Below are 23625 nucleotides of genomic sequence, written 5' to 3'. Positions count from 1 at the left end.
ATCAGTTGACGACATGAGACGGCCGGAAAACCAGTTGGTACCTGCCCAGGCGTCTCAGACACCGTCAGGGGCTGTAAAACGCCCTTTACCTCAGTCGGTCGACACAGACCCAGACACGGACACTGAATCTAGTGTCGACGGTGAAGAAACAAATGTATTTTCAAGTAGGGCCACACGTTATATGATCACGGCAATGAAGGAGGCTTTGCATATCTCTGATACTGCAAGTACCACAAAAAGGGGTATTATGTGGGGGGTGAAAAAACTACCTGTAGTTTTTCCTGAATCAGAGGAATTGAATGATGTATGTGATGAAGCGTGGGTTAACCCAGATAGAAAAGTGCTAATTTCAAAAAAGTTATTGGCATTATACCCTTTCCCGCCAGAGGTTAGGGCGCGCTGGGAAACACCCCCTAGGGTGGATAAGGCGCTCACACGCTTATCAAAACAAGTGGCGTTACCGTCTCCTGATACGGCCGCCCTCAAGGATCCAGCTGATAGGAGGCTGGAAACTACCCTAAAAAGTATATACACACATACTGGGGTTATACTGCGACCAGCCATAGCCTCAGCCTGGATGTGCAGTGCTGGGGTGGTCTGGTCGGATTCCCTGACTGAAAATATTGATACCCTGGATAGGGACAGTATTTTATTGACTATAGAGCAATTAAAGGATGCTTTTCTTTATATGCGAGATGCTCAGAGGGATATTTGCACTCTGGCATCGAGAGTAAATGCGATGTCCATATCTGCCAGAAGAAGTTTATGGACGCGACAGTGGTCAGGTGATGCGGAGTCTAAACGACATATGGAAGTATTGCCGTATAAAGGGGAGGAATTATTTGGCGTCGGTCTATCGGATCTGGTGGCCACGGCAACTGCCGGAAAATCCACCTTTTTACCTCAGACCCCCTCCCAACAGAAAAAGACACCGTCTTTTCAGCCGCAGTCCTTTCGGTCCTATAAGAACAAGCGGGCAAAAGGACAGTCATACCTGCCCCGGGGCAGAGGAAGGGGTAAGAGAGGACAGCAAGCAGCCCCTGCCCAGGAACAGAAGCCCTCCCAGGGTTCTGCAAAGCCCTCAGCATGACGCTGGGGCTTTACAAGCGGACTCAGGAGCGGTGGGGGGTCGACTCAAGAATTTCAGCGCACAGTGGGCTTGCTCACAGGTGGACTCCTGGATCCTGCAGGTAGTATCTCAGGGTTACAGGTTGGAATTCGAGAAGTCTCCCCCTCGCCGGTTCCTAAAGTCTGCTTTGCCAACGTCTCCCTCAGACAGGGCGACGGTATTGGAAGCCATTCACAAGCTGTATTCTCAGCAGGTGATAGTCAAGGTACCCCTCCTACAACAAGGAAAAGGGTATTACTCCACGCTATTTGTGGTACCGAAGCCGGACGGCTCGGTAAGACCTATTCTAAATCTGAAATCTTTGAACCTGTACATACAGAAATTCAAATTCAAGATGGAGTCACTCAGAGCAGTGATAGCGAATCTGGAAGAAGGGGACTTTATGGTGTCCCTGGACATAAAGGATGCTTACCTGCATGTCCCAATTTGCCCTTCACATCAAGGGTACCTCAGGTTCGTGGTGCAAAACTGTCATTATCAGTTTCAGACGCTGCCGTTTGGATTGTCCACGGCACCTCGGGTCTTTACCAAGGTAATGGCCGAAATGATGATTCTTCTTCGAAGAAGAGGCGTATTAATTATCCCTTACTTGGACGATCTCCTGATAAGGGCAAGGTCCAGAGAACAGCTGGAGGACGGAGTAGCACTAACCAAATTAGTGCTGCAACAACACGGGTGGATTCTGAATTTTCCAAAATCTCAGTTGACACCGACAACACGTCTGCTGTTCCTGGGAATGATTCTGGACACGGTTCAGAAAAAGGTGTTTCTTCCGGAGGAGAAAGCCAAGGAGTTTTCCAAACTTGTCAGGAACCTCCTAAAACCAGGAAAAGTGTCTGTGCATCAATGCACAAGAGTCCTGGGAAAGATGGTGGCTTCTTACGAAGCGATTCCATTCGCCAGATTCCACGCACGAACTTTTCAGTGGGATCTGTTGGACAAATGGTCCGGATCGCATCTGCAGATGCACCAGCGGATAACCTTATCACCACGGACAAGGGTGTCTCTTCTGTGGTGGTTGCAGAGTGCTCATCTGTTAGAGGGCCGCAGATTCGGCATACAGGACTGGGTCCTGGTGACCACGGATGCCAGTCTGAGAGGCTGGGGAGCGGTCACACAGGGAAGAAACTTCCAGGGAGTATGGTCAAGCCTGGAGATGTCTTTTCACATAAATATACTGGAGCTAAGAGCGATTTACAATGCTCTAAGTCTGGCAAAACCCCTGCTTCAGGGTCAGCCGGTGTTGATCCAGTCGGACAACATCACGGCAGTCGCCCACGTAAACAGACAGGGCGGCACAAGAAGCAGGACAGCAATGGCAGAAGCTGCAAGGATTCTTCGCTGGGCGGAAGATCATGTGATAGCACTGTCAGCAGTGTTCATTCCGGGAGTGGACAACTGGGAAGCAGACTTCCTCAGCAGACACGATCTACACCCGGGAGAGTGGGGACTTCATCCAGAAGTCTTCCACATGATTGTGAACCGTTGGGAAAAACCAAAGGTGGATATGATGGCGTCCCGCCTCAACAAAAAACTGGACAGGTATTGCGCCAGGTCAAGAGACCCTCAGGCAATAGCTGTGGACGCTCTGGTAACACCGTGGGTGTTCCAGTCAGTGTTTGTGTTCCCTCCTCTGCCTCTCATACCAAAAGTACTGAGAATTATACGGCAAAGGGGAGTAAGAACGATACTCGTGGCTCCGGATTGGCCAAGAAGAACTTGGTACCCGGAACTTCAAGAGATGCTCACGGAGGATCCGTGGCCTCTACCTCTAAGACGGGACCTGCTTCAGCAGGGACCGTGTCTATTCCAAGACTTACCGCGGCTGCGTTTGACGGCATGGCGGTTGAACGCCGAATTCTAAGGGAAAAAGGCATTCCGGAAGAGGTCATTCCTACACTGGTAAAAGCCAGGAAGGAGGTGACTGCACAACATTATCACCGCATTTGGAGAAAATATGTTGCGTGGTGTGAGGCCAGGAAGGCCCCCACGGAGAAATTTCAACTGGGTCGATTCCTACATTTCCTGCAAACAGGATTGTCTATGGGCCTCAAATTGGGGTCCATTAAGGTTCAAATTTCGGCCCTGTCGATTTTCTTCCAGAAAGAATTGGCTTCAGTTCCTGAAGTCCAGACTTTTGTAAAAGGAGTACTACATATACAGCCCCCGTTTGTGCCCCCAGTGGCACCGTGGGATCTTAATGTAGTTTTGGATTTTCTCAAATCCCATTGGTTTGAGCCACTCAAATCGGTGGAGTTAAAATATCTTACATGGAAAGTAACCATGCTACTGGCCCTGGCTTCAGCCAGGAGAGAATCAGAATTAGCGGCTTTATCATATAAGAGCCTATATCTGATTTTCCATTCGGACAGGGCAGAACTGCGGACGCGTCCTCATTTTCTGCCTAAGGTGGTGTCAGCGTTTCACCTCAACCAGCCTATTGTGGTGCCTGCGGCTACTAACGATTTGGAGGATTCCAAGTTGTTGGACGTGGTCCGGGCATTGAAAATATATATTTCAAGAACGGCTGGAGTCAGAAAGTCTGACTCGCTGTTTATATTGTATGCACCCAACAAGCTGGGTGCTCCTGCTTCTAAGCAGACGATTGCTCGTTGGATTTGTAGCACAATTCAACTTGCACATTCTGTGGCAGGCTTGCCACAACCAAAATCTGTCAAGGCCCATTCCACAAGGAAAGTGGGCTCATCCTGGGCGGCCGCCCGGGGGGTCTCGGCATTACAACTCTGCCGAGCAGCTACGTGGTCGGGGGAGAACACGTTTGTAAAATTCTACAAATTTGATACCCTGGCTAAAGAGGACCTGGAGTTCTCTCATTCGGTGCTGCAGAGTCATCCGCACTCTCCCGCCCGTTTGGGAGCTTTGGTATAATCCCCATGGTCCTGACGGAGTCCCCAGCATCCACTTAGGACGTCAGAGAAAATAAGATTTTACTTACCGATAAATCTATTTCTCGTAGTCCGTAGTGGATGCTGGGCGCCCATCCCAAGTGCGGATTGTCTGCAATACTTGTACATAGTTATTGTTACAAAAAAGATCGGGTTGTTATTGTTGTGAGCCGTCTGTTCAGAGGCTCCTACGTTTGTCATACTGTTAACTGGGTTCAGATCACAAGTTGTACGGTGTGATTGGTGTGGCTGGTATGAGTCTTACCCGGGATTCAATATCCTTCCTTATTGTGTACGCTCGTCCGGGCACAGTATCCTAACTGAGGCTTGGAGGAGGGTCATAGGGGGAGGAGCCAGTGCACACCACCTGATCCTAAAGCTTTACTTTTGTGCCCTGTCTCCTGCGGAGCCGCTATTCCCCATGGTCCTGACGGAGTCCCCAGCATCCACTACGGACTACGAGAAATAGATTTATCGGTAAGTAAAATCTTATTTTTTTTGTACTTAGTATGTGCAGAAGGGGTCCAGCATAGTCAGACGCGGGTATGGGACTCAGGGTCGATAGTGTCTAGGTCGACACCTATTGGTCGACAGTGGCTAGGTCGACACTAGAAATAGGTTGACACGGCCATTAGGTCGACATGAACAATGTCGACAAGAGAAAAAAATGGCCAACATGAGTTTTTCATGTTTTTTTTTGGTGTTGGTTTCTTCGTAAAGTGACCAGGAACCCCAATTAGTGCACCGTGTCCCCTCGCACTTCGGGCAAGGTTACCGTTCCCAGTCGTAGTCCATGTGGATCGTAAAGTATGAAAAAGTAAAAAAAAAAAAATATTATTTTGTAAAAAACTCATGTCAACCTTGTTCATGTTTGACATAATGGTCATGTTGACCTATTTCTAGTGTCGACCTAGTCACGGTCGACCAATGGTTGTCAACCTAAGTGGTGTCCCAGAGTCCGGATACCGTTAGACGCATGGCCTCCAAAGCCACAGCCTTATTGGCATGCTGTGTCCATTTGAGGGCAGCGATGGGAAGCATCTCCCAAAATAGAGGTGACTCGCCTACGTTTTGAGGGTGTGCTGAGGCTGGTGTTTGCGTCTTCTGATGCAGATTTACTGGCCTCAGCAGCAAGAATACACCGGCCACCCTGAGTAAACTGCGATGGGCAATGCTCAAAGAGGGCGGCATGCATCAATGCCAGTTTTGCAATCAGATCTCTAAAAATGAAGAGGTTTATCTGCATATCGCATATCGCATTCCGAAACTTGGATGCGGTGCCACTGCCTATGAGCTTCTTATTGCGTTTCTCCCCACGGGTATCTTACCGGATTCTTTCCAATAACCCCTGTAGCGCATGTATCCTTTGACGCATGCGCAGATAGGACTCCAGGTCATAAACCTCTCACCTAGAGAGCTGTCCTTTGTGATTTTCTTCAAGCATACGTCCTTAATAAACACTGTTATGCTTGTGAAGAGTGGTAGGACACATTGAATTTTTCGGAGACCTGCGCATGCGCTATAGACTCTGGAACTGTGCCAGAGTCTCTAGTGCTCAGACAGAGCACTAACAGCGCTGCTGCGGCTGCCGGCTACGGGACTCGGGAGAGGAGGGGACCAATACCTGGACACCAGAAAGGCTAGTATAAAAGAAATGGGTGCGGTGTGGGCCCCCTCTGGACCCAGGGGCCCGTGTGCACCGCACACACTGCACCCATTATAGATACGCCAGTGATGCTACACTTGATGCATCCCACGACCAGAGTGATCTGATGGCACAGCAGCAGATCACACAAGCATGCAGGAGGCGTCTAGTAATGAGTGTTAAGTTTGATTAACTTACAAGGAAAAGCAATACCTAATCACACTGTGGTTCGGACTGCTGCGGCCGCTAACGTAAACAATAACCCCTAAGATGTGTATGCACGTTGCGTATACGCGCCGACATGCTGTGCGCACAATGCAGCGACATGTGTGGCTGAATACACCTTATTCCCCAAACAAGAATGGAATGCGACACCAGTAATTAAATGTTATGTTGTGGTCCAACGCATCAACAATATTTACTCAAAAAGATACAAGTAGAGAATACAACAATATTACAGAGAAGAGCTATAACCAATAATACATACGTTTGTTCGCCAGCGCTCCCGGATCCAGGACTCAGTCAGTCTTAGCAAGATGACCTTCAGAGAATAGACTGATGCCTGGTCAGGGAACCTCTCTTTTATACAATGGGTCCAAAATACAATTCAAAAGGAAATGTAAGCTCTTCTTCCATAGGTCAAGGGCAGAGGCGTAACTAGGGTAGGGCGAGTGGGGCACGTGCCCTGGGCGCCTTGGCAGGCCCAGCAGAGGGGGGCGCCGCCGGCGGCCAGGGCATCATGCCCCACTCGCCCCCATCACGCCGCAATGTGAGGGGAGGAAAGCGCAGCGTCTCTCCCTCCCCTCACCGCCGCGTGTGTCCGGTCTCCGGCGGCGTCAGCCAATCAGAGCTTGTGGACCGGCTCCTGATTGGCTGCCAGTCCACGAGCTCTGATTGGTTAGCGAACCGGCGCCACATAGCCGCCGCCAGAGACCTGGAGCGTTGAGGGGCAGGAGAGGCACTGCGCTGCGCTCTCCTCTCCTCGCATAGCACAGCCACGGGAACGGGAAGAAGCGGTGAGTGTGCGGGGGGGGGGGGGGCGGCCTGTATCTGGCACTGTGGGGCAATGTATCTGGCACTGTGGGGCATGTACCTGGCATTGTGGGGCACTGTAATTGGCACTGTGGGGCATGTATCTGGCACTGTGGGGCAATGTAACTGGCACTGTGGGGGCATGTAACTGGCACTGTGGGGCATGTATCTGGCACTGTGGGGCAATGTAACTGGCACTGTGGGGCATGTAACTGGCACTGTGGGGCAATGTAACTGGCACTGTGGGGCAATGTATCTGGCACTGTGGGGCAATGTAACTGGCACTGTGGGGCAATGTAACTGGCACTGTGGGGCATGTATCTGGCACTGTGGGGCAATGTAACTGGCATTGTGGGGCATTTTCAGTGGCCACACCCCTTCTGGTGCGTGGCCACACCCCTTCTGGACCGTGGACACGCCCGTTTTTCGCCTTCGGCGTGCGCACATACTTCTTTTGGGTTGTTTTTTTGGGGGGGTGCCACTCTTCATCTTGCCCTGGGCTCCGAAAACCCTAGTTACGCCTCTGGTCAAGGGGCAGGTCATTTACAGTACATGAGGGGTCATAGGTTGGTTTGAATGAGTGGGCGATGCTTGGTCCAGGTGTGCTTGCAGGTTTTCACCACCGGGTTCCCGACGAATATCATGAGTACAGTATCTACAGTATTTGTGAATATTACAATTCTGCGCATATCTATGCGCAGAAACATGCGATTAACTGCACGTAACAATCGGAACATAGATCACAAAATACTGCACATCTGGATACCAAACACTAAGTCCTAACCTTGTTCTGTCCCCTCACATCCTGTAAAGCTGGATATCTCCATTGTTCTACCCTCTGAGTAAATGTAACTTGCTGGCAATGTGTGTGGAGACTATGTGTAAATTGTGCACTACAGTATATGAATTGATTATTAAATAAGTCTTTGTAGCTTTACTGTGCGTATGCTACCATATATACTCATACCACGCGCCAATGCGCAAGGCTCGTGAACCAGTGTACATAGCGTGCGGGTATGCGTACGCACAGCGAAAACGCGCACGCACAGAGGCCACTCTGTGTGGTGTTTGCACGTGAAGTGTGTGTGTAATATTTTTGACTTCTACATGAGAGACACCTCCTGCAGCATTAGCATATTTTTGCACAACAGCTGCATCCAAAGACTTAGCTGCTGTGCTACTGCATCCATCTCTGAAAAGGTCCTATAGATTAATATTTCCATCCCATTCAAGACACAGTCATACAGGTGTTATTGCGGGTGGTCTTCAGTTTTCCCGGTTGTTGGGATCCTGGCGCACAGTATACTGGCGCCGGAATCCCGACACCCGACATACCGACACCTTTACTCCCTCTTGGTAGTCCATGACCCCCATGGAGGGAGAATATATAGCGTGACTGCGCCCGCAGCGTGGCGAGTGCAGCGAGCCCGCAAGGGGCTCATTTGCACTCACCCAGCTGTCAGTATGCCGGCGGTCGGGATTCCGGCGCCAGTATGCTGGTCGCCGGGAGCCCGGCCACCGGCATACCATACTACACCCGTTATTGCTATTAGTACATGAGTAGAGTTCACTTTATGTCAGTTGATCTTAAAAGAAAATAATACATAGCTAGAAAGTACGGTATCTGAAAAGCAACATTATGGATCTGCACAAGTTTGTTAGGTGAATTTGAATTGGCCCACTCATAGCGGTTGATGAGTTGGTTGCAAAAATGTGTGCAATTTACTTTAAAATGTGTATTTAAAAATAGCGTATTTTCCACCAGTACAGCTTGTGATGGTTGACGACAGTACTGTAGCATATGCATCTGGTGTGATTGCAGGCGCACATCGCAAATACTTACATCCATGTTGTAAATCATGTATTTTAAGTTTAACAAACGCATTCGCTATAAGGCATCTATAACTAGCAGCTCCTTAACTAGGGGTGGACGAGTGGTGCTGCAGTGCAGAGCCAAGGGGCAGCACTGTTTGTAACCTGTGGCACCAGCACTTGACTTGCAGGTTGCCTGGAATGGCACCTAGAGTGCTGCGCTCGAGGTGCTTAGTTACTTCCTGGTTTCAGCAGCTCTTCCCCTCCTTAGCATCATGATGTCACATTTACAGGATGCAGAGCGGTAACTGGGCGGAATATTGCATAAACAAATCCCTGTCTCACATATGCAAACAAAGGAGAAACACTCTCAAAGCATAATATATGCACAAGCACAAAGTGATCAAACAGCCAATTTGTCCTCATTTCTCATATGCACCAAGTTCAAGAGTGCGATTCAATCCGAAGCTTGGACCAGTTAGGCAACGTCATCTGTAGCTGGCATTGCCTAATAGTAGCCTATGGATTCTTTTCACAATGTGCACTGAGAGGGATCCAATGATTAGATCCCTCACAGTGTCCCTTGTGGCGCACATCTTCCGACGCATGCGCAGAAGGACTCCTGGGTTATAAACCTGGAAGTCCTTTTATCTCAAAGGACAACTCATATCAGGAGAGCTATCCTTTGGGATTTTTGTTCAAGCATACGGTGTTACTAAACCAGTGTTAATTTTGACAAGTATTTTCAATTTAGTTTTAGTCTTAGGGGTACATTTACTAAGCAGTGATAAGAGTGGAGAAGTGAGCCAGTGGAGAAGTGCCCATGGCAACCAATCAGCACTGAAGTAACATCTATAATTTGCATGCTATAAAATTATACAGAGCTGCTGATTGGTTGATGGGGAAACTTCTCCACTGTCTCACTTCTCCGCTCTTATCACTGCTTAGTAAATGTCCCCCTTTGTCTCTTACTTAGAATTGTAGTTGGTGTAAAGTCACATTTCTTTTGCTTCGTTTTAGTCAAGATTTAGTCAGTGGATCTCAGTTTTAATTTTTGTCTAATATTAGTCAATGTTTTAGTCAAACAGTTTAATGATACTGTAATGGATTTTGCTGAAGAACATTTCTCTAAAATTCCCATGATAAATTTGTATACCTTTAACTATCTGTTTAGTAATCTTGTCTCAGTAGGCTGAGAATGTGTTACATACTGAGTCTGATTTACTCTAGTATTCCCATATATCATATACAAGTGAATGCCTTACATTTGTTAGAACAAACAAGTGCAATACACAATCCTATTTTCTTCACCGCAGGTCATATTTATTTTCTGCAAATATCTAGAACACATAATTGTTCTTTAAAAATTTAAAACCCTGCTTCTAGTGTTCATTTTGACAAGGTTTTTAAGGTTATTTTTAGTTTAAGTCGCTTTTTTTGCTTTGCTTTGGTTAAGATTTAGTCAGTGGATCTCAGTTTTAATTTTAGTCTAATTGTAGTCCTGAGATAAACTGTTCTCGGCAAAATTAACACTGTACTAAATGCCGTTATGCGTGCAATGAGTGGTGGGATGCATCACATGCACAATGCAATGTTTGATGCACCCCGCCCTATGAAACAATACTTTCCTTATAGCTCTTAAATGATTCTTTGATAGGTCTTCTTACACAGATTAATTTTCACATCTAAAAAGATATAAGAACATAGGGGATAATTCAGAGTTGATTGCAGGGGCAAATTTGTTAGCAGTTGGGCAAAACCATGGGCCTAATTCAGACCTGATCGCTCGCTAGGGGTTTTTTGCACTGCTGCGAGCAAATAGTCGCCGCCCATAGGGTAGTGTATTTTTTCTTTGCAAGTGTGTGATCGCATGTGCATCCGGGCGGTACAAAGGCTATTTGTGCAGTTTCTGAGTTGCCCAGAACTTACTCAGCCCTTGCGATCACTTCAGCCTGTCCGGTCCCGGAATTGACGTCAGACACCCGCACTGCAAATGCTTGGACATGCCTGCGTTTTTCCAATCACTCCCAGAAAACGGTCAGTTGACACCCACAAACGCCTTCTTCCCATCAGTCTCCTTGCTATCGGCTGTGCGAATGGATTCTTTGTAAAACCCATCGCATAGCAACGATCCACTTTGTTCCAGTGCGATGCGCCTGCGCATTGCGGTGCATGCGCCGTTCTGACCTGATCACAGCGCAGTGAAAAACCTAGCATGCGATCAGGTCTGAATGACCCCCCCATGTGCACTGCAGGTGTGGCAGATATAACGTGTGCAGAGAGAGTTAGATTTGGGTGGTTTATATTGTTTCTGTGCAGGGTAAATACTGGCTGCTTTATTTTTACACTGCAATTTAGATTTCAGTTTGAACACAACCCACCCAAATCTAACTCTCTCTGCACATGTTATATCTGCCCCACCTGCACTGCTCATGGTTTTGCCCCACTGCTAACAGATTTTCTGCTGCGATCAACTCTGAATTAGGCCCATAGTGTATACTCATTAAAATGATTATATACTATGTTCTTTTATTTAATATTTATATGTGACATTCATCTGTGTGAAAGGAAAGTATTGTTTTAAATAACGTATTTTAAGGAAAGTCATTATCCAATTTAAGCTCCATACTGTTTTCCCACACTATGTTTACCGGGATGTAGTCAGGTGACTCACGCCGGGATCCCGGCTGCCAGGATGCCGGCAGGGGACCAGGGCTATTCCCATTCTATGACACCCATAGAGTGGGAATAGAACCTGAGGCAAGCGTAGTAAGCCCACAAGGGGCATTGTTGCGCTCGCCCACCTGCCGGCCGCTAGGATCCCGACCGCTGGTCACCCAACCCATTTTTATTATATAGACACGCATGTTTTTGGTTTAAAACTAGGGCATATAGGGGTCTGCTAAAATGTTGAAGTGATATCTTCAATCATTTTCTATTTGCTAAATCTTATTAAAACGCCATCTGTGAAAGCTCAGCCACAAATTTTATTGCAAACATTTCTAGATTTTACTAGTACCCCTGTATCAACGTGGAGAATCCTGTGACAGCAGTAAACCATTTTAAACTAACTGTTGGTCAGTCTGTGAATGAACTAAAGACACTGTTCTTTCCTTCCATGAAACAGATATCCAGAGGTTCAGAAGAAAATGCAGAATGAAGTGGACAAGGTCATTGGCAGAGATCGCTTACCCTGTGTGGACGATCAGTCCAACTTACCCTACATCATGGCCTTTCTTTATGAGTTAATGCGGTTCAGCAGTTTTGTTCCTCTCACCATCCCTCATTCTACCACAAGAGACACCACGCTAATGGGCTACAATATTTCTAAAGACACAGTGGTATTTGTCAATCAGTGGTCAGTCAATCATGATTCAGTGAAATGGTCAAACCCTTCAGAATTTGACCCGTCTAGATTCTTGGATGAAAATGGGTTTATCAACAAAGACACAGTGAGCAATGTGATGATCTTCTCAGTGGGTAAACGGAGATGCATTGGGGAAGAGCTATCAAAGATGCAACTCTTCCTTTTCGCATCTCTTTTGGCACATCAGTGCACTTTCAGCGCCAATCCAGCCGAGAACCTCAACCAGCAATGTGACTATGGCTTGAGTATCAAACCTAAGACTTTCACTGTTAGTATGAAGCTTCGGGATGGAAATATGGACTTGCTAGACAATACTGTGCTCAGCATGGAAACAGAGGAGTGAAATACTTGTGGCTTCCTTTAGTAAAGACACTTTAATCACTGGGATCAAAATGGTGCACTAAGATTTCTACGTAATACATTTGTAATGCATACAGTGGTGTGCACTGAGGTGAGGCAGAACCTTCCCTGTCATACTCCATTATATGCCAGTTTTGACTATATAAAGTATATGAAAAATAACAATAATATATTATAAATATATTCTTTGTATTATTCTAATCATTCTTAAACTCAAAACTCTGGAGTAAAAAGTCTATGACAGATGAAGCAGTGCCCCCCTGCCTCTTTTCCACACATCAAAACTCACACATTTTCCAGCAGTTTATACTGCTGCACCTGTGTATAATGCCACATGCACCCTTGGGCTCACATATTGTGTGTAAATCTGGCTCTGGTACCAGCCATTTCCCTCACCGTACGTCCCTGATAAGTACTGTATAGCTCTATGAAGCACCAATTTGCTTTTGTATTTACTGAGATCATTTTAAGTGATGACATTTCTGATGCTTGCCACCTTCTCATTATCTTGACATTCTGAGTGTCATCATTTCTGACCTTAATAGTGACTTCTGGCCATCACATGAAGATTAACAGCCCATTTGGAAAATAGTTTAAGTAAATTCACAAAACCAAAACCTATGACAATAACTGAATGGTCCAAACGATAACTACTCCTCTAGCAACTAAAGCCTGTCTGTATTTTGTATAGCTAAGAGTATTTTTGTTAATATTTGAATGCCTTTGTCAAATCTATTTGTCACCAAGGGGGGAATTCATTTAGCTGCGTGTTTACCCCACGGTTAATTACTGCACAATGGCAATTCAATACAAGGGGGATTACCTTGCAAGTTAATTTGTAGAGGGTGGACTTTTCCTTGCATCCTCTAAAGCTGCAAGGAAAAGTCTGCGAGAAAAGGCACAAATGGGGGTTTAATGTTGATTCCATGTTGTATGTAGAAGTAGTGGGTTAGCGCATGTTAACCCCTGATTTACTGTGGCGGGGAAAGTCTGTTTAATTGAATAGCTATTCCCACATGGCGTCGTAATTAGCCAGCTAATTGGATTCCTCCCTAAGTGTTGCTAAAGCTAGAAAATATTTATTAACAAAATACAAGTTTTCCTTACTTAGCGACAGTCATTGAAGGTGAAACCCATCAAATTTTTTTTGTGAGACTCTATCAACCAGCATTAATGTTGGGTTCCCTTTCCCTGGACAAATTCTGTGAAACATAATAAATCTTGTGGCCACACATTGCCATACTGTATTAGGGTATCAAAGGGGGTGAGCAAAGTTTCTGTAGAGCAGCAGAGGTCCCAACGGAGAGAAGAAAGATGTTCTTTTTGTTTGGGAATGGGGGCAGGGGAACTGTGTAAAGAAAAAAAAAGTGTACTGTAGTGTGGCTGACATCCATTCATGCACATTCCCAACGCCATGCAATATGTTGTCCTCTGTCTCTGTGTACTGACACGAAAGCAAACAGAAAGTACAATTATAGATGCTGAGTGAAAACTACATAGGGGCGCTGCTAAGGGGCTGGTAAAAGCAGGGTTGGGAAAACATTGTAATAAAAGTTTGGAAACCACAGCGAGCACACAAGTCTTTATGGCAAGTGCCATTGTCACTGGATTGCCAGTCAGCCAGGTACTGTACGTCACAAGAAAAAGTGTTTAATTGCAAACCTGCTGGGAACATCTGTATATTAATTAAAAAGGCCTCTCAGTTATCCATTGTGCTGCATTAAGTGTGCTGAATAATAATAAGCTTTGGTGATATCTGAAGGATATACAATGTAAGCTATACTGTACATGTAACTCATATATACCTTCTTCCTTTTAGAACATGCAAAAGTATATTTTAAATTATTGTAATAATAACCCAGCACCCAGATAGTGCAAGTTCCTACATCTTCCCCTAATCTGGTGCTTGAATGTTCCACATTGTACACACTTAGGAATTAACTAGTTGTGAAATCATATTGCTAAATGTTCCATTAAAAAAAGTCTTTCCTGTAATACATACACTTTTATTGCATACAGTGGCATTACACATCTACCAGTGGCTCACTTAAATTCTTTGGCAAATGTCTTTGTGTAGCTCAGCCATTCCTGAAGTTGTCACCACATCCAAAATCTCTTAAAATCATATAACTCGCTTTAAGGAACACAATTAAATGACATACATTGAGATGTAGAGATGAGGTTTTCACATCACCTTTTCTCATTCTGTCCTCCACAGAATCTATGGAACTTGCACATGTCCCTTATACAGTAGTGGGTTACTTATAAGGAGTAAGTTCATGACCCTATAGGCAAACAATAAAGCATGTCATGTGATTTGCCAACAAAATGTTGGTGTATGCTGCCAAAGGAGAACATGTTGCAGATATACTGTATAGTCAAAAGTGGGGACTTGTTCTAGCGCTATAAAGTGTATGATTTATGTAGCAGTATATAGGTTATAGCTGCACAAATAGTGTTTTGTCAATTCTATGCAAACTATATTCCAATAACATTCTAGTGTTGACTATATTCTGCAACCTCTTAGTTGTCTTCCCTGCCTTTGTTATCCAAATATAATATTTGTGTTGATAATTAAAAGTAGAACTTGCAAGTATCAAAAACAGTATTGTCACAGTGACGAACAAAAATGTAACAGGCTGAGGAAATTTAATATATGTTAAAATCACAAAACAACAAGTAATTTGACCAAAGACTGACATTCAGGAAAGACACAATGCTGACCACATATAGAGGACTTTTGGGGACCAGGACTTACGTGGGGTATTCCTCTATAATTTTCAATTTTTTAAGAAATTACTTTTTTTGTATAATTTTTTGCAATACAGTATCTACTACAAATGTCTTTGTTAAGATTTTGAAGTGTAGTGGAAAATTCTGTTTTTGTCAGGACTCAAAAATAAACCAAAAAAGGTCTCAGGTTGCCACCAATTTGCTCTTCTAGAACTTAGCACACATCTGTGAAACACCATTTTTTATTTTTAGATCTACATTAGATCAATGTTTTGTATGACATGTATGCCTTCATGTATTTTATCCATTTTTGTGTTAGCACAAATCTTTTTGTAAACTATTTTAGTTTCTCTTTATATATTTCATGATCTATGCATTGTACTACGTGTTCATTGTTCAAGTTTCAAACTGCTGTAAAAATGAACTAGTCACTAGTTGGTAATGAAACCTAAGTTACAGATGGAGCAATGCTCTAGCACAGCCGTGCACATAACATCAAGTTCCTTTTAACATTGCTTATCATTGCTTCATTTGATTTTAACATTACAATTTTGGCAATCTATTATATTGTGGAAAATTATGGCATAGTAGTTATGTTATGTAAGCTATATACATTATAGAATGTATTGCTCAATGCAATAAAATACTGATAGTATATTAATAAAATTGTATTTCACATGTTTATTAAATTCTAGCATTCATAATGTTGTACAAACACATGCACGAGCTGTGGGGGACACTGGGAGGGATCCTATCAGATCCCTCTTGTGGATTTATGCGAAAAGAAGGCCATGCTATCTGTACTTGGTGTAGTCTATTGGGTACAAGCTCGGGCAAGTTTCACTTTCTGGAGCTTGATACATATGAGGAATGCTGTCAAACTTCCAAAAATTTAATTTTTCAGAGGTCTGACCGCAGTTTAGTGCTTAGTACATCGATAATAACCAAGCATTTCCAGAAAAAGACATATGCAGATTTCAACACAAGTGAGGCATATTTGCTCCTCCATTGCGTGCACAGAACTAAATGCTCCCATATACAGGATGTTTTGGAGAAGACGGGGATCATTTTTAAATGTTAACATAGTTATTATATTATCCTACTTCAAAATGAAAACCCTTACCCATAAAACAAAGCATTACAGATCACTTTACATATTGTATACATTATATACATTAACTGTGAACATTGCAGATTTTATATATGTTCATAGACAGGCGTATTTGTACCTTTTATAATGTATGTATGTATGTATTTATAAATATATATATATATATATATATATATATATAACACAGTCTGTGGGGCAGCACACCTTTTGAAAATGATGGTCCCGGTGCCAGCCGTAGAAACTCCCCAGCCAGGAGTCCAAAATAAACAGCAATTGGTATCGGCAGCACACGGTGAAATAACCACACAAGGAGTCAGGATAAACTGCAATGTTTCGATGTGTATTTACTAGAGATGAGCGGGTTCGGTTTCTCTGAATCCGAACCCGCCCGAACTTCATGGTTTTTTTCACGGGTCCGAGCAGACTCGGATCCTCCCGCCTTGCTCGGTTAACCCGAGCGCGCCCGAACGTCATCATGACGCTGTCGGATTCTCGCGAGACTCGGATTCTATATAAGGAGCCGCGCGTCGCCGCCATTTTCACACGTGCATTGAGATTGATAGGGAGAGGACGTGGCTGGCGTCCTCTCCATTTAGATTATAAGAGAGAGAGATTTACTGGAGCTTAGGACTAGGAGGAGTACTGTAGAAGTGTAGAGAGTGCAGAGAGTTTACTAGTGAGTGACCACCAGACAGTGCAGTTTATTTAATATATCCGTTTTCTGCCTGAAAAAAGCGATACACACAGTGACTCAGTCACATACCATATCTGTGTGCACTGCTCAGGCTCAGCCCAGTGTGCTGCATCATCTATATATATTATATATCTGTCTGACTGCTCAGCTCACACAGCTTATAATTGTGGGGGAGACTGGGGAGCACTGCAGTGCCAGTTATAGGTTATAGCAGGAGCCAGGAGTACATAATATTATATAGTGAGTGACCACCAGACAGTGCAGTTTATTTAATATATCCGTTCTCTGCCTGAAAAAAGCGATACACACAGTGACTCAGTCACATACCATATCTGTGTGCACTGCTCAGGCTCAGCCCAGTGTGCTGCATCATCTATATATATTATATATCTGTCTGACTGCTCAGCTCACACAGCTTATAATTGTGGGGGAGACTGGGGAGCACTGCAGTGCCAGTTATAGGTTATAGCAGGAGCCAGGAGTACATAATATTATATTAAAATTAAACAGTGCACACTTTTGCTGCAGGAGTGCCACTGCCAGTGTGACTGACCAGTGACCTGACCACACTGACCACCAGTATAGTTAGTAGTATACTTATATTGTGATTGCCTGAAAAAGTTAAACACTCGTCGTGTGACTTCACTTGTGTGTTGTTGTTTTTTTTATTCTATAAAAATAAAACTCATTCTGCTGACAGACAGTGTCCAGCAGGTCCGTCATTATATAATATATAATATATACCTGTCCGGCTGCAGTAGTGATATATATATATTTTTTATATCATTTATCATCCAGTCGCAGCAGACACAGTACGGTAGTTCACGGCTGTGGCTACCTCTGTGTCTGCACTCGGCAGGCAGTCCGTCCATAATTGTATACCACCTAACCGTGGTTTTTTTTCTTCTTTATACATACATACTACTACGACATCTCTTTATCAACCAGTCTATATTAGCAGCAGACACAGTACAGTACGGTAGTTCACGGCTGTGGCTACCTCTGTGTCTGCACTCGGCAGGCAGTCCGTCCATAATTGTATACCACCTAACCGTGTTTTTTTTTTCTTTCTTCTTTATACATACATAGTTACATAGACATCTCTTTATCAACCAGTCTATATTAGCAGCAGACACAGTACAGTACGGTAGTTCACGGCTGTGGCTACCTCTGTGTCTGCACTCGGCAGGCAGTCCGTCCATAATTGTATACCACCTAACCGTGGTTTTTTTTTCTTTCTTCTTTATACATACATAGTTACATAGACATCTCTTTATCAACCAGTCTATATTAGCAGCAGACACAGTACAGTACGGTAGTTCACGGCTGTGGCTACCTCTGTGTCTGCACTCGGCAGGCAGTCCGTCCATAATTGTATACCACCTAACCGTGGTTTTTTTTTCTTTCTTCTTTATACATACATAGTTACATAGACATCTCTTTATCAACCAGTCTATATTAGCAGCAGACACAGTACAGTACGGTAGTTCACGGCTGTGGCTACCTCTGTGTCTGCACTCGGCAGGCAGTCCGTCCATAATTGTATACCACCTAACCGTGGTTTTTTTTTTCTTTCTTCTTTATACATACATAGTTACATAGACATCTCTTTATCAACCAGTCTATATTAGCAGCAGACACAGTACAGTACGGTAGTTCACGGCTGTGGCTACCTCTGTGTCTGCACTCGGCAGGCAGTCTGTCCATAATTGTATACCACCTAACCGTGGTTTTTTTTTCTTTCTTCTTTATACATACATACTACTACGACATCTCTTTATCAACCAGTCTATATTATTAGCAGCAGACACAGTACAGTACGGTAGTTCACGGCTGTGGCTACCTCTGTGTCTGCACTCGGCAGGCAGTCCGTCCATAATTGTATACCACCTAACTGTGGTTTTTTTTTCTTTCTTCTTTATACATACATAGTTACATAGACATCTCTTTATCAACCAGTCTATATTAGCAGCAGACACAGTACAGTACGGTAGTTCACGGCTGTGGCTACCTCTGTGTCTGCACTCGGCAGGCAGTCCATAATTGTATACTAGTATCCATCTCCATTGTTTACCTGAGGTGCCTTTTAGTTGTGCCTATTAAAATATGGAGAACAAAAATGTTGAGGTTCCAAAATTAGGGAAAGATCAAGATCCACTTCCACCTCGTGCTGAAGCTGCTGCCACTAGTCATGGCCGAGACGATGAAATGCCAGCAACGTCGTCTGCCAAGGCCGATGCCCAATGTCATAGTACAGAGCATGTCAAATCCAAAACACCAAATATCAGAAAAAAAAGGACTCCAAAACCTAAAATAAAATTGTCGGAGGAGAAGCGTAAACTTGCCAATATGCCATTTACGACACGGAGTGGCAAGGAACGGCTGAGGCCCTGGCCTATGTTCATGGCTAGTGGTTCAGCTTCACATGAGGATGGAAGCACTCAGCCTCTCGCTAGAAAAATGAAAAGACTCAAGCTGGCAAAAGCAGCACAGCAAAGAACTGTGCATTCTTCGAAATCCCAAATCCACAAGGAGAGTCCAATTGTGTCGGTTGCGATGCCTGACCTTCCCAACACTGGACGTGAAGAGCATGCGCCTTCCACCATTTGCACGCCCCCTGCAAGTGCTGGAAGGAGCACCCGCAGTCCAGTTCCTGATAGTCAGATTGAAGATGTCAGTGTTGAAGTACACCAGGATGAGGAGGATATGGGTGTTGCTGGCGCTGGGGAGGAAATTGACCAGGAGGATTCTGATGGTGAGGTGGTTTGTTTAAGTCAGGCACCCGGGGAGACACCTGTTGTCCGTGGGAGGAATATGGCCGTTGACATGCCAGGTGAAAATACCAAAAAAATCAGCTCTTCGGTGTGGAGGTATTTCAACAGAAATGCGGACAACAGGTGTCAAGCCGTGTGTTCCCTTTGTCAAGCTGTAATAAGTAGGGGTAAGGACGTTAACCACCTCGGAACATCCTCCCTTATACGTCACCTGCAGCGCATTCATAATAAGTCAGTGACAAGTTCAAAAACTTTGGGTGACAGCGGAAGCAGTCCACTGACCAGTAAATCCCTTCCTCTTGTAACCAAGCTCACGCAAACCACCCCACCAACTCCCTCAGTGTCAATTTCCTCCTTCCCCAGGAATGCCAATAGTCCTGCAGGCCATGTCACTGGCAATTCTGACGATTCCTCTCCTGCCTGGGATTCCTCCGATGCATCCTTGCGTGTAACGCCTACTGCTGCTGGCGCTGCTGTTGTTGCTGCTGGGAGTCGATGGTCATCCCAGAGGGGAAGTCGTAAGCCCACTTGTACTACTTCCAGTAAGCAATTGACTGTTCAACAGTCCTTTGCGAGGAAGATGAAATATCACAGCAGTCATCCTGCTGCAAAGCGGATAACTGAGGCCTTGACAACTATGTTGGTGTTAGACGTGCGTCCGGTATCCGCCGTTAGTTCACAGGGAACTAGACAATTTATTGAGGCAGTGTGCCCCCGTTACCAAATACCATCTAGGTTCCACTTCTCTAGGCAGGCGATACCGAGAATGTACACGGACGTCAGAAAAAGACTCACCAGTGTCCTAAAAAATGCAGTTGTACCCAATGTCCACTTAACCACGGACATGTGGACAAGTAGAGCAGGGCAGGGTCAGGACTATATGACTGTGACAGCCCACTGGGTAGATGTATGGACTCCCGCCGCAAGAACAGCAGCGGCGGCACCAGTAGCAGCATCTCGCAAACGCCAACTCTTTCCTAGGCAGGCTACGCTTTGTATCACCGGTTTCCAGAATACGCACACAGCTGAAAACCTCTTACGGCAACTGAGGAAGATCATCGCGGAATGGCTTACCCCAATTGGACTCTCCTGTGGATTTGTGGCATCGGACAACGCCAGCAATATTGTGTGTGCATTAAATATGGGCAAATTCCAGCACGTCCCATGTTTTGCACATACCTTGAATTTGGTGGTGCAGAATTTTTTAAAAAACGACAGGGGCGTGCAAGAGATGCTGTCGGTGGCCAGAAGAATTGCGGGACACTTTCGGCGTACAGGCACCACGTACAGAAGACTGGAGCACCACCAAAAACTACTGAACCTGCCCTGCCATCATCTGAAGCAAGAAGTGGTAACGAGGTGGAATTCAACCCTCTATATGCTTCAGAGGTTGGAGGAGCAGCAAAAGGCCATTCAAGCCTATACAATTGAGCACGATATAGTAGGTGGAATGCACCTGTCTCAAGCGCAGTGGAGAATGATTTCAACGTTGTGCAAGGTTCTGATGCCCTTTGAACTTGCCACACGTGAAGTCAGTTCAGACACTGCCAGCCTGAGTCAGGTCATTCCCCTCATCAGGCTTTTGCAGAAGAAGCTGGAGACATTGAAGGAGGAGCTAACACGGAGCGATTCCGCTAGGCATGTGGGACTTGTGGATGGAGCCCTTAATTCGCTTAACAAGGATTCACGGGTGGTCAATCTGTTGAAATCAGAGCACTACATTTTGGCCACCGTGCTCGATCCTAGATTTAAAGCCTACCTTGGATCTCTCTTTCCGGCAGACACAAGTCTGCTGGGGTTGAAAGACCTGCTGGTGACAAAATTGTCAAGTCAAGCGGAACGCGACCTGTCAACATCTCCTCCTTCACATTCTCCCGCAACTGGGGGTGCGAGGAAAAGGCTCAGAATTCCGAGCCCACCCGCTGGCGGTGATGCAGGGCAGTCTGGAGCGACTGCTGATGCTGACATCTGGTCCGGACTGAAGGACCTGACAACGATTACGGACATGTCGTCTACTGTCACTGCATATGATTCTCTCAACATTGATAGAATGGTGGAGGATTATATGAGTGACCGCATCCAAGTAGGCACGTCACACAGTCCGTACTTATACTGGCAGGAAAAAGAGGCAATTTGGAGGCCCTTGCACAAACTGGCTTTATTCTACCTAAGTTGCCCTCCCACAAGTGTGTACTCCGAAACAGTGTTTAGTGCCGCCGCTCACCTTGTCAGCAATCGGCGTACGAGGTTACATCCAGAAAATGTGGAGAAGATGATGTTCATTAAAATGAATTATAATCAATTCCTCCGCGGAGACATTGACCAGCAGCAATTGCCTCCACAAAGTACACAGGGAGCTGAGATGGTGGATTCCAGTGGGGACGAATTGATAATCTGTGAGGAGGGGGATGTACACGGTGATATATCGGAGGGTGATGATGAGGTGGACATCTTGCCTCTGTAGAGCCAGTTTGTGCAAGGAGAGATTAATTGCTTCTTTTTTGGGGGGGGGTCCAAACCAACCCGTCATATCAGTCACAGTCGTGTGGCAGACCCTGTCACTGAAATGATGGGTTGGTTAAAGTGTGCATGTCCTGTTTTGTTTATACAACATAAGGGTGGGTGGGAGGGCCCAAGGACAATTCCATCTTGCACCTCTTTTTTCTTTTCTTTTTCTTTGCATCATGTGCTGATTGGGGAGGGTTTTTTGGAAGGGACATCCTGCGTGACACTGCAGTGCCACTCCTAAATGGGCCCGGTGTTTGTGTCGGCCACTAGGGTCGCTAATCTTACTCACACAGTCAGCTACCTCATTGCGCCTCTTTTTTTCTTTGCGTCATGTGCTGTTTGGGGAGGGTTTTTTGGAAGGGACATCCTGCGTGACACTGCAGTGCCACTCCTAGATGGGCCCGGTGTTTGTGTCGGCCACTAGGGTCGCTAATCTTACTCACACAGCTACCTCATTGCGCCTCTTTTTTTCTTTGCGTCATGTGCTGTTTGGGGAGGGTTTTTTGGAAGGGACATCCTGCGTGACACTGCAGTGCCACTCCTAGATGGGCCCGGTGTTTGTGTCGGCCACTAGGGTCGCTAATCTTACTCACACAGCTACCTCATTGCGCCTCTTTTTTTCTTTGCGTCATGTGCTGTTTGGGGAGGGTTTTTTGGAAGGGCCATCCTGCGTGACACTGCAGTGCCACTCCTAGATGGGCCCGGTGTTTGTGTCGGCCACTAGGGTCGCTAATCTTACTCACACAGCTACCTCATTGCGCCTCTTTTTTTCTTTGCGTCATGTGCTGTTTGGGGAGGGTTTTTTGGAAGGGACATCCTGCGTGACACTGCAGTGCCACTCCTAGATGGGCCCGGTGTTTGTGTCGGCCACTAGGGACGCTTATCTTACTCACACAGCGACCTCGGTGCAAATTTTAGGACTAAAAATAATATTGTGAGGTGTGAGGTATTCAGAATAGACTGAAAATGAGTGTAAATTATGGTTTTTGAGGTTAATAATACTTTGGGATCAAAATGACCCCCAAATTCTATGATTTAAGCTGTTTTTTAGTGTTTTTTGAAAAAAACACCCGAATCCAAAACACACCCGAATCCGACAAAAAAAATTCGGTGAGGTTTTGCCAAAACGCGTTCGAACCCAAAACACGGCCGCGGAACCGAACCCAAAACCAAAACACAAAACCCGAAAAATTTCAGGCGCTCATCTCTAGTATTTACATCGTCATCAGGCACAAACAACACAATAACTAGACTCTGCTCACCTTATATACCCACCATGTGTAACGCTAGCCGCGGCGTCCGGAACCAGGAAGTCTGACGCCCACAAATGACGTCATCATCCCCCGTCCGTAACCGTGGTAACCTGGACATAAACAATATAGTGAAAATAAAAACAGCAGCAGACGGAGTTTCGCACAAGCTAAGAGTATACAAATGTAAATTAAACGTGCTCAATGTATACAAAAACAGTTTGAATGAGCATACATACATGAATAATGCTGTGTAATAAATAAGCCAAACTGTATAATAACAAGCAGTAAACCAGTCTGTATA

General features: G+C 45.3%; 1 protein-coding gene across 1 annotated transcript in view; it reads left to right on the top strand.

Annotated features, from left to right (window-relative positions):
- LOC134910242 (cytochrome P450 1B1-like) overlaps positions 1 to 15633 on the top strand; it is a 42465-nt gene extending 26832 nt beyond the window's left edge. Inside the window, exon 2 of the mRNA XM_063918058.1 lies at positions 11652 to 15633. Within this exon, the coding sequence (XP_063774128.1) occupies positions 11652 to 12234 (583 nt within the window). The 3' untranslated portion in view covers positions 12235 to 15633. The remainder of the gene's footprint in view (positions 1 to 11651) is intronic.
- Positions 15634 to 23625: the final 7992 nt, after the last annotated feature.

This window comes from Pseudophryne corroboree, chromosome 4 (assembly GCF_028390025.1).
Source record: "Pseudophryne corroboree isolate aPseCor3 chromosome 4, aPseCor3.hap2, whole genome shotgun sequence".
NCBI lineage: Eukaryota > Metazoa > Chordata > Amphibia > Anura > Myobatrachidae > Pseudophryne > Pseudophryne corroboree.
This window is presented reverse-complemented; position numbering and strand designations above follow the sequence as displayed.